At 39.2% G+C, this 17,407-nt stretch overlaps 4 protein-coding genes and 1 long non-coding RNA gene across 8 annotated transcripts; 3 read left to right on the forward strand and 2 right to left on the reverse strand.

The window, feature by feature from the left end:
• Positions 1–468: 468 nt before the first annotated feature.
• LOC135351374 (uncharacterized) lies at positions 469–4,610 on the forward strand. The gene has a single exon (XM_064550360.1). It carries the CDS (start codon positions 475–477, stop codon positions 4,450–4,452), a length of 3,978 nt encoding a protein of 1,325 aa, XP_064406430.1. The 5' UTR covers positions 469–474; the 3' UTR covers positions 4,453–4,610.
• Positions 4,588–7,027, reverse strand: LOC135351377 (integrator complex subunit 15-like). Its single transcript, XM_064550364.1, has 4 exons — positions 6,830–7,027; positions 6,381–6,543; positions 5,369–5,968; positions 4,588–4,770 (listed from the first exon to the last, which is right to left on the reverse strand). Exons 1-4 carry the CDS (start codon positions 6,833–6,835, stop codon positions 4,688–4,690), a joined length of 852 nt encoding a protein of 283 aa, XP_064406434.1. The 5' UTR covers positions 6,836–7,027; the 3' UTR covers positions 4,588–4,687.
• A 16-nt stretch (positions 7,028–7,043) lies between these two features.
• On the forward strand, positions 7,044–10,530 carry LOC135351376 (uncharacterized). 2 transcript variants are annotated; one of them, XM_064550363.1, is made up of 5 exons: positions 7,044–7,340; positions 8,913–9,051; positions 9,153–9,352; positions 9,590–9,737; positions 9,849–10,530. In XM_064550363.1, exons 1-5 carry the CDS (start codon positions 7,284–7,286, stop codon positions 10,370–10,372), a joined length of 1,068 nt encoding a protein of 355 aa, XP_064406433.1. In that variant the 5' UTR covers positions 7,044–7,283; the 3' UTR covers positions 10,373–10,530. The 2 variants fall into 2 exon arrangements, with proteins under 2 accessions (XP_064406433.1, XP_064406432.1); XM_064550362.1 differs by having other exon boundaries at positions 7,044–7,234; positions 9,849–10,529.
• A 194-nt stretch (positions 10,531–10,724) lies between these two features.
• On the reverse strand, positions 10,725–14,531 carry LOC135351375 (uncharacterized). The gene is made up of 14 exons (XM_064550361.1): positions 14,062–14,531; positions 13,887–13,992; positions 13,611–13,831; positions 13,426–13,472; positions 13,288–13,369; positions 13,057–13,227; positions 12,799–12,935; positions 12,608–12,713; positions 12,462–12,545; positions 12,222–12,402; positions 12,023–12,112; positions 11,885–11,962; positions 11,742–11,831; positions 10,725–11,419 (listed from the first exon to the last, which is right to left on the reverse strand). Exons 2-14 carry the CDS (start codon positions 13,984–13,986, stop codon positions 10,869–10,871), a joined length of 1,938 nt encoding a protein of 645 aa, XP_064406431.1. The 5' UTR covers positions 13,987–13,992; positions 14,062–14,531; the 3' UTR covers positions 10,725–10,868.
• Positions 14,532–14,847: 316 nt separating this feature from the next.
• Positions 14,848–16,720, forward strand: LOC135351378 (uncharacterized). 3 transcript variants are annotated; one of them, XR_010399448.1, is made up of 4 exons: positions 14,848–15,184; positions 15,333–15,467; positions 15,905–16,471; positions 16,526–16,720. It is a non-coding gene; the product is annotated as an uncharacterized LOC135351378 (long non-coding RNA). The 3 variants fall into 3 exon arrangements; XR_010399449.1 differs by having other exon boundaries at positions 15,918–16,471; XR_010399447.1 differs by having other exon boundaries at positions 16,382–16,471.
• The last annotated feature ends 687 nt before the right edge of the window (positions 16,721–17,407 follow it).

The following is a 17,407-nucleotide window of genomic DNA, read 5'->3' on the forward strand; positions in this document are numbered from 1 at the left end:
TGCTTGACTGCTTACCGGAAGCCACGCTTTATTTAATTTTTGCACGTTGTAGCAGATAATTTTACTTAAAGAACAATTTTCGTGGAATTTAATTTTCGTGTATATAGGATTGCTAACTCGTGAAAACAGCGAACATTTCGCGCTATACAATTATTGTTGTGATGAGTAAAGATGACGATGAATATTGACAAATTTGTATAATAGAGTGTAATTATAGAGAGTAAGATAATTATGCTGTTTGTTTTCATAATTATTTTAGTTGCAACAATAGCAATCAACTATAAAGAAATGCAGTATGTACGATTGTTCTTTTTACGCTAATTAAGTAGCCCAAAATAAATTTAAATGCTTTTCTTTCAATGTAAACAGCGAAATGTTATGTATACAACATCACCTCTTCATGTCTAATTGAATACTATTTAAGGAGTATATAAGAAACCGTAAGACTACACAATACTTTAGCAGAAATATATTATGATTTCGACACCAATTTTCATCCTCAGCGCAACTGCGTTAGCTATAGTACTGCTTGCTCACGATTGTAATGGCAGTATTTTGTACGTCAGACCAGACAATGGATCGAACACAACATGCCCAAGGAAACAATGCAAGACACTGGACCAATATGCAAATGTAAGTCATTTGAACAATACACAGTTTATTTTTATGCCAGGATTGCACACTCTCAGTAAAAACTTTTGTATTGACTCTCTCATGAATATTGAACTCATTAGTATGAGCGATAGCAAAAATGAAACAGAAATTGCAGAAATTCAGTGTTATAAAGCAGCAGGATTTATATTTAAGAATATAAACTTTCTCACCATCAAAAAACTGCAAATTTCCGCATGTGGTCAAATAATACCGGATAGTGTTTACAACAATTTAGAAAGCCCACTCTCCTTTCAAGCGGCAGTTGCTCTTAAAGATGTGGCTGCTCTAACAATGCAATCGATAACCATCCGAGACAGTAATGGATACGGGATAGCTGCTGAGGGACTGTATGGATACTCAATAATGGAGGACTGCCTACTGGTGAGCAACACGGGTGGTGAAAAATTCATAGGGGGTAATCTTGTACTGAAGTATGCAGATTGTCCTGTTATTGACACAAACGAGCAGGTTTATGTGGGAATTGTGAGATCTAAGTTCTTATATGGAAGTGCACATTATAGTAACGACGAACATGACCCACATACCGCACTTCAAACCAAAGCAACTGGCATATCTTTGCTCCTTTCCTGCACAAATGTTACTATTAACATGTCAGAGGTGCAACTAAAGCACAACGAAGCATACAGCTTTTCCAGCAAAGGAGGGAACCTTTTCATTCTGCTCGGAAACACCGTACGATATACGAGCAATATGGTAATTGTGGAGAACAGTAACATTGACAAGGGAACAGCAATTATGGGTGGAGGAGCATACGTTAGATTCAAGCAGCCTCCCCAAGAACCTGACAACATAACAGTTCCATGTGAAAACTTTGTTAGTTTTAAAAATGTGAGCTTTAATGGTAACAAAGGTAGAGTTAAAGGAGGTGCTCTGTACATATTGTTCGAAACAGCAAGCATGTACAACTATTGTCCCAAGGGAACTGTTGAAATAGACAGCTGTTACTTTGTAGACAATATTTTAAATGCTTCCAAGGCAGACAGTGGCCTAGCTATCAACATTTATTGCTATTTGATCAACGGAGTGGAAGCAACATCTGTTCCCTTCAATATAGTGAGCATTACTCGAAGTCACTTTCTGGGAAACAAACTATTAACGCAGAAGGAAAATAGTTTCGATATAATTTCCGGAGGAGCCACTGTGTTCATTAGTAAACAGAGAAGACAAACATTTATCAGTGACTCTAGCTTTGTAAACAACGGCAAAACAGCAATTTCAGCTTTCGGATCAAATATTGTGTTCAGTGGTATTGTGAACATAACAAATAATACAGGCCTTAACGGTGGGGGCCTAGTTCTCTGTCAGTCCTCGTACATTTTGTTCGCCCCAAATACCACAGTGACGTTTGAAAATAACAGAGCCATTTTATCTGGAGGAGGCATATACGCAGAAGATCAGTGCTTACAATCTGAACCACTGTGTTTTTATCAAGTGCACAACAGTAACAAGTCGTTAACTAAACATCAAAGGATCTCAATATTGGACACTATTCACGTGGTAATGATCAACAACACTGCTGGATACGCTGGAAGTCAGATATTTGGAGGGTTTATGGACAAATGCTATACAACATTTGGCAAGGACAATAAACTAGTATACGACAAGATTTTTAACGAAATTTCATGGCAAAGAAATGATTCTGATCTTTCCTACATCACTTCTTACCCAAAGCATATATGCTTCTGTGAAAACAACCTACCTAACTGTAACAAAGACTACAGAACTATCAATATAACAATATACCCTGGTGAACCTTTTACAGTTAGTTTAGTAGGCGTTGGGCAATTCAAAAACCCTGTTCCAGCAACAATCAAAGCAAATACCAGCCACTCAAGTGACAAGATGTACAGTCGTACAATAAAGGATGTCTGTACTTCTATGACATTTTTAGTAAAATCAGCACAACCGACTAGATTTGACAAACTTAGCATCACTGTCTCCTCTGACTTAGGTTACACAACAAGAAGCAGCCTACGATCGATCAACATTCACTATAGGTCTTGTCCTCTGGGAACGTACATACACAACTCTGCCTGTGACTATGAAGACCTTCATTTCGAATACAGACCTAATAGCCCAACTATAAAAAAGAACGAAAATACATGGGTAGGATACTACAACGCTGCTGATCATTCCAACTCTGAAACCGTTAGTGGGTTCATACATTTCAAGTATTGTCCACTGTGGTACTGCAACAACAAAACAGTTATCAATGTTAATGAAACCTATTTTGATCAAAACTCTCAGTGTCATGAAAGGGAGGGCATTTTGTGTGGAGCGTGCTTAAAGCAACATAGTTTAGCTATTGCCTCTAGCAGGTGCCTTCGCTGTGACAACATCAGTCGATCGTACTTTCCTCTCCTAGCGCTAGCTACTCTGGCTATTACAGCTCTAGTACTACTCTTTATGCTGTGCTGTAATGTGACCATCACTGATGGCACAGTTAGTGGATTTCTAGTCTACTCTAGTTTGTTCAACATCAACATAAAATTGTTTTTGAGAGTATCAAAACGATACACATATCTTGCGGAATTTTTTGCATGGACGAATTTAGATATTGGTGTAACAACTTGCTTTTACGATGGGTTTGATGCATTTTGGCAGGCAATATTAAACTTTTTTATTCCTGTTTTCATTTGGTGCATTCTTGGACTTATAATTTTTGCAACATCAAAGTCTAGTCGGATTACAGAGCTTGTTGGAGACAACCCTGTAAAAGTTCTAGCTACACTTGTTCTTATTTCTTACACAAAAATTCTTCAAACTGAAGTAGCTGTGTTTTCCTGTTCATCGATTAAATTTCGTACTAATTCTTCTAAAATCCTCAAGTACTACTGGCTCCCCGATGGTAATGTACCATGTTGGCAAGGGAAGCACCTAGCTCTGGTGGTGATTGGTGTTTTGTTTGGAATAGCTACTGTTCTGTACACTTTAATGCTCCTCTTTATTCAACCATTGCAAAGATATTCTCATGTGAGGGGACTGAAATGGGTGGCCAAACTAAAGCCATTTTTTGACGCTTACACTAGCCCTCATGTGATCAAGCATCGCTATCGATTCTGGACTGGACTTTTACTCCTATGTAGAATGATTAACAGTATTTTGTTTGCTCTTTTTTCCCACCAAAACACATACAAACATTATGGAATTGAAGTCATACTCATTTGTTTCCTGATAACAAGCTTATTGGGGTGCTTCGGTGGAGTCTACAAAAATAAGTGGCTTTATGCTCTCAACTCTTCGTTCTACTTCAACCTCACTCTACTGTCTTTCGTAACATTTTATTCTCTAACCAAAAATTCTTCTTCTAAGAACAGTGCAAATATTATTCAAGAGATTGCCACCTCCATTTCACTAGGCATAGCCTTTGTGACGTTCCTGTTCATTCTTTCCTACCATGTGTACAAGCGTCTGAAAAAGACCGGTCTGCTCGCTCGCTGTGCGGGAAGAATCCAGGGGACTCGATGTTGGAGATCAGCTGTCAGATATTGGAACAGAGGCAGGATACAATACGTAAGGCTGCCCCAAGAAGACCCTCAGGATCGAGAGGTGGACGATGATTTCAATGGAGAGAGAGGGCTCGATGACGATTGTCAGTGGGAGAGAGAACTGCATGTAGATGTACAAGACAGAGAGCTCAATGGAGATCGCCATGATGACAGACAGCTTGCAAGAGTTTGTGATGACAATTGGGAGAACGGAGAGAGCAATAAGGAGCCAAATGCAGAAGAGCCATTCGATAAAGGTATTGTAGGACCTAGCGAAGACACATACTAAAACTAAATAACTGTTGTTGTTACATGCAGTAACTGTGTATCTTTCTAGCTAGAACACAATCACATGACATAATTATTGTGCATACAAATAGTATATAACATTCACACACATGCAGTTATGCCAGGCTTTGGTTCGTTTATAATAATGTGTACTAACTTTTTGAGATATAATGATGATTTTATAGTCATAAGCACAAACAACAAGCGTAAACAAAGCAAGACAAGACAACGTTTGACTAAATCTGCTGTTGAACACGTGCTATGACAAGCTGTAACAGTCTATTCTTGGGGAGAGTAGAAGCTAACCCGGAAACGTCATCTGCACATATGAAACACACCAGATTACTACACTGTTATGTGTGCCATTGTGTGTACTGTATGTATAGCGGGTAATTTCGAGGGTGCTGTAAAAACTTTGCGGATTTAATTTTCGTGGACTAACACCTTTTCGCACATGCATGCACGTGATATTAAAATTCGTGGGTGAAAAAATGTTTGCGATACATGCTTAATCAGCGAAAAACGCAAAAGTTTATACCCTCAAAATATACTCGCTACACGGGAATATACAGTGTACACTATAGTACACAAGTGAAAAATGCAATATACATAATTATTAAGATAATACTTCATTTGTAGACACAAGTAATCTGCACAAATCATATCCATAAAATAATTCTAGAGATGGATGTACAGTTACACTGCATGTATAGTACATGTACATGTATACTGTAGGGGCATTATTTTCCTGCTCAGGCAAGCATATTATACAAACATAAATTTGGGTACGTTTATGTATGTTTCATGAATGATTACAGAGCTACAATGTAGTAACGGAAAGAGGCTTACATCAAAAACCATAAGGTACAGTAATTACAATAAGTGCTAACCTCCCTAATCAACACACAAACACTCACCTGGTCTCAGGTTGAGCAGCCCAGAGGATAGAGATATCTGCAGCAGCTGTGCCAGCCTCTCCACACACTCTTCCATCTTCTCTGCCATCTCTTCCTCACCACGTTGCTTCCTGTGACTGTAATACCCAAGCAGGTTAGCAATCAGCATGGCCATTTCCTTTCCTGACATCTGGCAAGTTACCGGCTTTGAGAGTGAGAGAATACTTGAAAGTAGATCAGCATGTAATGACGTCAATATCATTTGCATGTCTTTATCGTCCAATGACTTTGAACTTGAGGTATCCATAGGTTCATCTCTTGAGTCTTTGCTGTAATTGGATCTAGATTTGGTCTTCTTAGCGATAGTCGGATAGTTTGGACAAAGAGGTGCCAAAACACACCACTGCATTAGTCCAGGTAGCAAACATTGTAGTACAGGCTTTGGGAATTCGGAATCAAAATTGATGGAATTGGAATGTACTAGTGGAAGTTCGGAAATCTCCTTGTTGAGAAGAGGAGGCGGAGAGAGTAAGTTTGGATACATTGATAGCCAATGGTAAACAATTTGAAGAATTCTGATTGGTGGATTAGGCTGTGACAAATCCATGGTTGTTTTAGTGACTGCATAATTATACAGAAAGAAGAATTGTAATCTTGTAATCATGCATCCATATACATCTAGTGATATCATAATGGCTATAGTGTACTGTAAATGTTCCAGTAGTTTACAGCCTGTTTGCAGGGAGGAAGCCACAAGCAGGTGAAAAGCTACCGGAAAGTTTCTCTGCCCCTCTTGATCTTCCAAAACTCAGAGTCACAACCACATGCAATAGTACATGAATGTGATTGACAGTGAGCATAACATGAGGGGACACACCCACAATCATTGCTACTTAATTTACTACCCAGCATTAATTTTCTTGCCATTTGGTGCAATCTAGCACAGTACATGTAGTGCTATAAACATCCTACATGTATGATAATATTATGTAGCAAGTAGAATTTACTATAAAGCAATAATACATGCACGTACCACTGTAGAAGGAATGCAAGGATGTGAATGAGAGGGCCAGCTGCTGGGCAAAGTGCGGAGAGGTGGTGGGCAGTTGCAGTAATGGACCATATGCATCTGGGAGGAGTACGCAGAAATCATGGTAGAGAGTTTTCACAAGAGCAGCAGCCTCAGTGGGATGAAACTATAGTTGAAAAAGTGCATGCAATATTTGTACATATAGGACCTACATGTACATGTAACCAGTAAGTAAACTTAAAGAAGTAAGGAGTCTAATACCACATGTACATGTAGGGGTTTCTACAAGTAATTCACATGCCACAACTACAGGAAATATACAGGTAGATAACCCCTTGCATTACATTGCATTGTAACAGCACATCACCTACCCAACTGGAAAACGGCTTAGGTTCAAGTGGGTACTACCCTTAAAACAAACAGCAGAGTGAGACTAGAGGCTCTGTGCGTACCCTCATCCAGATAGCAGTGCAGTTAGTTGAGGAAGTTGGGGCACTCTGCACTCGTGGCAAAGGACACCAGCCAAACTTGCCATTTGTGGGTGTGTCCTGCAGAGGAGGGTTGGGTATCAAACAACCACCCCATTCGCATGGGTCAGCACTGTTAATAGTAGTCTTATGGTCAGCATTGGCACTGCATGTAGTCAAGGCTGGTTATAGTCAGATCACTTGACCTATGAACTCAAGATATACCACATGCACACGGTTTGCACTGCACTGCACTACACTGTAGTACTACTGGATCATGGACTGGACAACACAGCTGGTTGGTACAAGGTGGAGAGTAGTACAGTGCTAGTGATCAGTAGAATCATGACTTCCCGAACAGTGATCACAATATCCCAGAGAGAATTTCTTGTGAGGAAATTTGAAGAAGGGATGCACAGTTGTGGACAGAACACTCTGAATGCTCGACAAGCTGCTGCATGCTACTGAGACTGGCTTGACATTAAATACTATAAACGTGAGATTGACCTGTCAACATTGGTATCAGGATGATGTATACATGCAGTCTCTAAAATTGAGTCTGGTCGTGCTATATATGCGATATGCTCTATAGTCAGTATTATGATATAGTCAGGCTAGTCACTGTGTGCACATTGTTAGTCGGCTAGTCTGTATGTACGCTGCTTAGTAACAGTATTGATCATAGTCAACTGGTTAGTTACCTTGTAGGCTGACGTCACGTGAGCAAAATTGCAGAAAGCGCAATGCTTTCTTGGTATATATGCACATTCTGCTAAACTGTTTTAGGATCTTTTTTGAACATAAGCAGTCACTTAGAGATGTAGAGAGTATTTATATAGCTAGAAAGTAATTGTGTATAGGATTAGCACAATCATATTTAGGAAAGGTTGAAGATCGGGATAAGTTGTAACAGTTATGTCGACTTTTTAAGGAGTCTTGAGCTTGCTTGTAGCTTTGGATGCCTTAGACTTCTTTTTAGGTATGCGGTCCATATCTGATACCTATACGTCAAAAATGTACATTGTCACTAACAAGCTGTCATCAAATACATGCATTTGTGATTAAACTTCGTCTAGCCCCTATATACAATTAATTTCTAGCTATACAAATACTCTCTACATCTCTTACCGTCTGCTTATGTCCAAAAAATTGCCAAGTAAGCATTGCGCTTTGGACAGCAATTTTGGTCACGTGACCAGTTAATTGCGTTTTACCTCTGCCTTTCTACTAGCATTTGCGTGAGAGTTGAGTAAATTACCAGTATATTGATCGTAGAGTCAACATGGTTTATTATCAAGGGTTAATAAATAGAAGAGGGCATGCAACAGCTTGCGAGCAAAAACTGTAAGTGCATGGGCGGTGGAATTTACGGGAAAAGTACAAACTACTTCTGATTTTGTGTAAAGTACGTGTGCAGATACCTATAAAATAAATTGAATGCAGTTTTGTTCGCATTAAACTAATAGTGAGTTGCATGCCCTCTTCTCTTTATCAGCCCTTGCAGCTAATTAAGGTACAAATGTTTCACCCTGTACACATCACCTGCTGTAAACACTAGCAGTATTGATTGTAGTCAAGCATTGGTTACTTTTAGGCTGTAGCCTGACACATGTAGCTACTACTTGGTAGTAGCATTGATTGCAGTCAATATTGGTTATGTGTATACACGCTGCCTTAGTATTATATGGGCTTTAATTGTATTTGTAACATGTACATGCAGTCGGTATTGGTTACACATGAGATGGCTTTAGCTTTGTCCAATTATTTAGTCTGGGATCATTAATTAGTGTGTGTGTGTGTGTGTGTGTGTGTGTGTGTGTGTGTGTGTGTGTGTGTGTGTGTGTGTGTGTGTGTGTGTGTGTGTGTGTGTGTGTGTGTGTGTGTGTGTGTGCGTGCGTGCGTGCGTGTGTACGTGTGTGTGTGTGCGTGCGTGCGCGCGTGTGTACGTGTGTGTGTGTACATGTGTGCGTGTGTGTGTATATATGCGTGTGTACATGTGTGTCTGTGTGTGTGTGCGTACAGCAACATACACACTACCAAAACTAAATACGCACATGCATACATGCAGTATTGGATAAACAATCACAAGAAACGGCACACCAGCTCTCATTGTGACACTGTTCCTCGTGCTAGAACTAAAAAGCTGTCCACACGTAGGAAATTAAGGCAGGCCTCTGGCTTCAGTAAAGAGTTTCACAAACAACAAGGTACGTAGATTTTATGGTGGATAGTTTATTTTAATGACATGCATGCCGTATATAAAAGTTGTGCATTCACTCACTATTCAGCAAATGCACGATTATATTAGATCTCAAAGGGAAGACTCTCTCAGATAAATCAAAATTGATGGCAGAGGCTTGGAGAAAAATCAGCACTGCTGATAAGGAAAAGTACAATGTAGTAGCAAAAGATATTGAGGGTAGCAATGAGGAGGAGGATGAGGAGGAACTAACGCCGGAAAAAAAGAGGCAGCTCATTGTTCGGGTTGCTAAGAGACATCAGGGAGATGTAGGTGTTGTGAGTACTGTATGTGCACGTAGACGGCACATATAATATTGTATTTTATCACCTAAAATTAATTTTGTGAACATAATTATTATGATGTTGCGACAGGTCCAATTTATGCGAGCTAAGGAAATAATTACTTTTACTATGAGGCGGGCTTATAAATGATATAATGCCTATAATGTAGACAACACACTAAGCCCTAACATGTGGCTATATTTACCTTGTGCACTTATACAGGCCAATCTGCTGCAATCACTTGGTTGTGAGATGGCTACAATGATGTTTGTTGATAAAAAGGTTTTAAGTGTGGGAACCACAGATGGGAAAAAATTTCTTCAATCTCACCCTGCAATCCTGTCATCCTTCAGCTCCTACTTTCTGTATGGTAAGGCTTTATAAGTAAATGTAATGTAGATACCATTATTTGATTACGTAAAACTGATTGCTTTGTGTGCACGACAAACTGTACACCTCGTTTCTCTAATTATTACTACAGATGACTTGTCCAAGAAACAATTTGCTACCCCAGCCACTGCAGCCTCGTCAAGTACAACCAGTCTCAACACAAATTCCAGCTCATTCAATGTTACCTCAACAAACGCAAACCCAATCAACACCACCTCATCTACTACATCCAAAGCTGTTATTTCCACTGTGAAGAAATCAACCACTAAAACTACAACCAAAGCAACACCTTCTGGAATCTTGTCCAATCAAGCTATTTCTAACACTGATACCGTCAGTACGATTTTTATGAAAGGCAGAGATGGAAGTATTGTTGCGACAGGTACAGTGCTTCCTGGTGTACATAAAACCATTCATGGTCGTCCTTGCCAAAAAGATTGTGAAACGCTTTCCGTTGTGGATGTTGTACAAGTTGGTGCTGAAGCTTGGTTTGAAGATGCTTTTGGGGAAAATAAATTGAGGACAGGGATCATCGTAGAATGGCCGAGCAGTATGATATCAAACGTAGCTGATGTCTCCCCACTTCATACAAGAACTAATCGCAAACGTAAATAACCAGCTGACTATAAAACTACTATGATAATTGTTATAATTATTGTATATACAATTGTAATAGGAATGGTAAAGGTTTCCTTCCATTTTATTCGCGATTCTATATTCTCTCTATCTTGTGTACTGTATACGTAAGTAAGATTACGTTATTATTGTTTGTACGTATGTATATAATTATGTATGTACAATTGTATGTATGACATAGATAATAATTTATGTCCGAGTTTAGGACTATATATATAATTGTCAAAACTATATGCAGTTCATATTCATATAATGTTTAATTATGCATGCGCGCGGTTGACTTATAATAGCCTTGACTTCAATTTATAAAAAGCATTGATGTTTAAGAAATAATGACTGCCTATAGCTATAAGTGTGATTAATAAATTATTAATTAAAGTACATAAAAAAGATAAGTGTTCAATTGTCCACGTCCGAATCATCATCACTACTACTGTCTGTACAAATAATATCAGTAACGGAAGGGTAATCATGTTCATGAATTAATTTGACAATTGTAAAAAAATGTACCATCTGGACCTAATAAGCTCGTATCAGGTAGCTCTACAGTATGATACTGGTTAACTGTTCTGGAAAACGTAATTAAATAAGATTCGCAAAGTAATAATCTTCGATGCAAAAGGTTAAGGCAACCTTTCTGAAACAGAGACAGACTATCAGATGTGGCGATATCCTGTATATGACGACTTATTACGGAATGCTCGTATTTCAGGTTGTTGGCAACAGTATTAATTTCTTCCATTATCATCTTCACTTCTTCCGTTGCCCTTTCCTTCATATTACACGCTCTCACAACTTTTATCCACAAATGAATGGGAATGGTACAATTTCCAGCCGACGCGACCTCCAACGTAGACAATTCTTCCAAATTGGAAACTGTCTCCCAATTCAAATTGGCTGGCAGATGGTATGCTACTCCTTCAAATTGATCATGACGCATACCATTAAATCTGCTCACTGTTCGTTTCAGCGTACTCGTACTTGATGATATCTTCTTTGCAAGGCGTGCAGCAATCGATTGACCATCTGTAACATAGTACATAGATCATGTTAGCATGCATACATACTACAATCTGATTGGCTAAAGGTAGTGTTCTATCCAACTTAGAAAATCATGTAGATCAAAATCTGATTGGCTAGAGAATCATGGTTGCTATAATAAAAATAAAATTAATGCTTAGACACTAGCTGTTTAGGAAGTTTCCACATAATTTAGAAGCCCTTAGGGCTAGTAGAACCCTCACTACGTTCGGGATACTATACAACCAGCTCTTTGGGCTTCTAAATCATAATTATTACTTAACTATTATTTATATAATTACATGATTGTGCTGACTAACATTCTTACCAGCGTATCTCGCTTTGGTAGATATTAAAAACCTACGCTCGCGAGCAATATGAAGGATGTTCTGAAAGGTTTTGTGACGTTGCCCGAAACCTGTCAAAGTTTCATCACGATTTTGATACAATCATCTGATAATTAATGCTCACTCAGATCAGTTTGACTCCTTGCGAACAGCCCGTGTTGTTGTTTCTGCAATTGTTCAGCTGATGACTCCGTCAGTGTACCTGAAGGTGCAATATAAAAGTGCACAAAATTCACAAACTTTATTCTTGACTACGTCTAACCATTTGACTCATTGATTAGCTTTGATAAGTCCTCTGTTGCACTATGTTGAGTGTTTTGGGCGTTCTTCAGCCTTTTGACTAACGATGCCCCTACGTATACAAGAGTTAGCACTTTTTTTCCCTTTATGCAAAGCATACATAGGTGCATACCAACTAGTGCTGAGAGCTAATATTAAGGTAGCCCTAACAAAAAACAAACCTAGATTAAGACGTACTCTTGATGCATAATGTAATAGAGCTGAGGTAAGGACATCAATGCGATGAGATGGTCGCATTTCTTTGGTGGATTTAGCAAATCTTCTTAGATATGACCACAGTCTCTCCATAGCTTCACCATCAGTAAGTCCGCATCCAGTTAGGACTCTAGGTGAATATGTCAGCTACATGTATAATACAACAGTAAGTTATTAACACACAGCTTTGGCATCTTTCTTCTTACCTGACAGAATGCACAATGCCCATAGACATGAAAAATTGGCACTCCTAATGTTGTCTTTTCTAACATGTCAAGATGTCCACAATTCTGGAGAAGTAATCAAATATTGCGTACTAATTAAGATTAGATCTGACTATTGAGACACAAACCTTCAGATGAGTTTCGAGTAAGCAGGCAATATCATACAGTAACAACAGACACTTGTCACCCTTGTTTTGGTGTGCCTTCTTTAGCAGGTACACAGGATATGCTAGTCTAGATAATTAAGATACAGAATACCTTAATTTTTAACAATGCACCATGTATGCTCTTTTTGAAAACCTTAATGTTACGTACACACCTTTCTCCATGCTTCATATTTAGAAATCTTTGGGGAAACTCATGACGACAGATGCTTCCAAACACGGCAGTTTCATCTAGAGCTGCGTACCTTGATTTGGAGCGCAAAGTGTCTCCAGCGAGGAACTCATGACACCCCTAATGCCAGGATAAAATTAACTGAGTGAAATGTGCTAAAAGTCTATTTAAACGATTACATCCAAATTGTATAGCGCAGGTTTTCACACTTGACCAATTAAGTATAACGCTAAAACCTTACCTTGTCGATTATCTGGCCAAATGTATCATAATCAGCAACAAACTCATCTACTGCTTGCTGTTCCTCAAAGAATACACCAGAGAAGAGTGGTGGTCGAACACTAACACCAGCAGACTTTTTCCGACATAGTCCAAATACACCATCCATGGATATAATTTGAGTTCCATTGCTCTGCACGTAAAAGGTAAGTATAGGCTGCCAGAGTCTAATTGCTATAACAAAACCACAAACCTGAGGACAGGCAGGGCAGATAGCTGTAGTGTTCAAGTCAGGAGACAAAAATAGAAGACAGTCGAGTTGATATCTGTTGAACCTGAATGTTAATGTGAATATGTCGTATTATGTTCTTTCACAATTAATATACCCTACCTATATTCTTCAAACGCATCAATCATGACAGGATAGATCTTCCGGAGCTATAGAAGAATAAACAGATTAAAACAACTGACAATTAAAAGTGTGTACCTCAAGCGATTGCTGACGCATGCAACATGTACACCTCATCAGTGCGCAACAATTAATGTATAAGTATAACCGACATCAAATTCACATACTTGTTTGCTGATATCTCTTCCAATTTTGTATTCAAGAGAACGACAAAAAGCATCGACACCAATACACCCTTCCAGCAAAAGTGACTCCATCCATAGTAGCAGATCCTGATGAAATGCTAGGGTGGGAGTTGCTGGTGTCGCTGGCCACATGTTATGCCGCACAAGAGTAACAGCCTCAGGCTCACACTTGCAGAAGGTTACGCACACACAATGCTGGAAACCTGTAAGTCATTGGATTCTTAGACACAGGCTATATCAGTGTAGTTAAACAAATACCTTTAGGGTCAAGACAAACAACTTCTTTTATGTAAGTTGTACAGCAACAGTGAAGTGCTGGAAAGGTTCTCGACTGCTTGAAATAGTATGGGTGAAGCATTCCATTCTGTAAAATCAGATCGCATGCATTTAATAATCACAAAAATGTACAGCAGTATGTTTGATTAGTGCATACTTTCCAGAGAAAAGGTCGATGAAAAATATTTGTCAGAGAGTGTACTGAGTCCACATGGTTGGCACAGTAGTATGCCTGTGGTCCACAATCCCGGCAAATTGCAACAGCGGGTTCTTCACACTCGGCACACACAGAACAAGGGGAAGGAATTCCGGTTTCTACACTGGCACGTAGCAACTGGACACGCACTTCAGCCCAGTTGTCAGCAGCCTTCTGCTGTCGCTTCTCATAAGCACTTGAGCTCACTGTGTCTGGAAAAGTGGTGTCATCCTGCCCCGAGCTCTCTGGATCATGATCATGCCACTCACTACTGATTAATACATCTGGAGAGTCGCCACTGATAACATCAGTAGGCCTGCTCGCTCCATGTACATCTACTTCTTCAGCTTCATTTTTATCACTGGAGAGGAACCTAGTACTGCTGGAAGAATTAACAGAAGAGGATTCTGGCACAGCAGACAAAGAGAGAGATTTTTATGCACAGCACGACGTTTTGAAGGAGATACTTCAAAGTAGGAGATAGATTGAGACTTAGGCTTCACACTTATCCTTCTCTTGCTCATGGCCGGCCAGCTAGCTATAGAATATATATCTAGATCTACCTGATTCTGCGGAGCTAGCTCAGTGCACCCATAGATAAAAGAGCTCGCTACTTTAGATTAAACTCGGTATAGACTATAGTCAATAGTCACTACTGCATGCTTTGCAGCTTACATGCTGACCTTAAGACTACTATTATCCAGTGCTAACCATGCGAACCCCCTAAAACAACACTCATGAATACATCACATAATTACAATGTATGTTGTGACAATAATAGAGTACACGACATGTACAGTAAAGTTGCTGAGCTGAAAACTCGGAGATATTTTTTACTTACAGTGCTGATCTTGAGGCTGCAAATATGGCGTCAAATATACAGTAGGACAACTCCATGCTCTGCTGGTTCTCTAACTGTCCGTGTATAGACAGCAACAACTGGACCTCGTTAAAAGGCGGGAGGACAGGGGCACCCCCAGGGAAGATACTTGTAGCTCTTGGCTCAAACACAACAAAAAGGTCGACAAGTGTTTGAAGGTTGTCTCTGGTCAGCTGAGAGGGAGTGTCAGTGCTGGCTAGACAGGTGTTGAAATAACTGCGTGTGTACATGTGGAATCGGGTGTACATTTGTACTACATGTATAAATTCTAAAGGGGGGAAATACGAGCACTGATACAGTGTATTTGTACACGCATACACACACACACACACACACACACACACCTCTGTAGCAGTCTCAGCACAATATTGCAGGATGCCGGGAAATCGAGACTGGAGATATGCTAATAATATGGATGCCCAACGAGAGAGGAGCTAGAAATACGTTCCCTGACGAGCCACTAGACTTTATTGTACTGGATTGCTTGGTATGTGCACGACAGGTTTAGTTCAGGAATTTGACCAAATACGTGAAAATATGGTTTCCAAATATTAAGGGGATGATTAACATTGGACACTTGCGTCTGCCAATGGGGGACCTGGTATTCTCCCCAGAAAAATCTTTGAACGAATATGATTTTCAAATGGTTGTGGTAAACTTCATACTTCATACCATAGTCCAACAACTATTTTTGGTCCAACTTTAATACCAATGTGTGCTTATCGTACCGTAGTCCTAGAAATTTTTGCTAGCATAAAATACTTGCATTTAGGCCAATTCTACAAAAAAGCTATACAATTAATTTATTTCCTTGCCACGATTGTATAGGCCTAGAATAAAAGCCTAACTGTGCGATACAAATGTACGTGATAGATAGGCACTTGCATAAAAATGCATTAGTTTGTATCACATATACATTTCTAGCACACTACCGTAGGGATGGTTGGGCGATGGTGTAGGGCTAAGGTTTGCAGCGACATCGAAGTTACCACAACCATTTTTTTCATTCCAGCTGCAAGCTAAGTGTATAAATATTGTACATTATAGATAAGGTCTTTTCCTAATTTCTATACATTTTCTCTCAAGTATCAAAACAGCCCAGTTAAGCGTGTGAACCTTCGACCCCAAAGTCGCTAATGTTAAGGGGATGCAAAGTACCAAATTTACCTATTCCAAATGGGTAACAGAACATTTCAAGCTAAAATAAACCCTGCAAAAACCCCACCCCATAAGCAGTTTGTGTAGTGTGTAACATAGATTATGTGTGACCGGAATGTGTGCATGTACCAGCCATTGAACAAACAATCATCCATAGTGACCGTCCATTTATATATACTAGCACTAGCATTGTGTGTACAGTATCATTGTGTCTGGAACTGTATCATTTCCCCTCTCACTCAGGAAGGAAAGGTAGCCATAAAGAGTGTGGCTAATCTCCTACTGTGTATATACGCCAGTGGAAATGTTGGTCTAGGACTGCTTAAGGCAAAGGTAATAATGACATCATCACTGTGGTTGCATGTTTTACTCGTTATTATTGTCCAGGCGGATGCTCTCTCCAAACATCTTGAAGCACCTCTGCTGCAAATATCTACTACATAGCTAACTTTTTCAATAGTATACTTTCTAATGAGTTGTGTAAAATTATAAAATTATTTATTGTACATGTATGTCGTATGTCAAATCTTGTTGTGAACGTGTATGAACTCTTGATACTGTGAACATGATCTTGCATATGGATTCTACACTACACAATTAAGAACACTACATTTTCTGTTCTGTGTATTACATGATGGATAGCACAAAAGTGGCGTATCAACAAATTGCGTTCATGAACGTCCTTACGTTTTTCGACTTGTTCTAATCTTTGGAGAAAAACGATATAAGCAAAGTTGCACGTAGACACATCAAACATAATTATGTGAACTTTGTGAGTGTTGATCACGTACTTTGCAACAATAACATTGCAAAAACCTAAACTGATCCTGGTACTGGTCATGTATGACACAGGGTCCTTACTCATGCAGTAGTTAAATCGCAAATAAAGGGTCAAATTTTTCACCAGCAAAATTAATGTTTTAGTAATCATCTGCAGATGGCAGAACTGACTTAGTATAATTATAATGCATGCATGGCATTGCACTGGTATACCGTACAGAGACAATTTTTTTCGAGGCAATTATATCTCGTAGAATGGCCTCTAAAGGCATTTTGTTCGTGGGTTGACTGGTTGACTGCTTACTGGAAGCCACGCTTTATTTAATTTTTGCACGTTGTAGCAGATAATTCTAATTAAAGGTGGAATTTAATTTTCGTGTAGGATTGCTAACTCGTGAAAACAGCAAACATTTCGTGCTATACAATTATTGTTGTGATGAGTAAAGATTACGATGAATATTGACAAATTTGTATAATAGAGTGTAATTA

This window comes from Halichondria panicea, chromosome 17 (genome assembly GCF_963675165.1).
Source record: "Halichondria panicea chromosome 17, odHalPani1.1, whole genome shotgun sequence".
Lineage (NCBI taxonomy): Eukaryota > Metazoa > Porifera > Demospongiae > Suberitida > Halichondriidae > Halichondria > Halichondria panicea.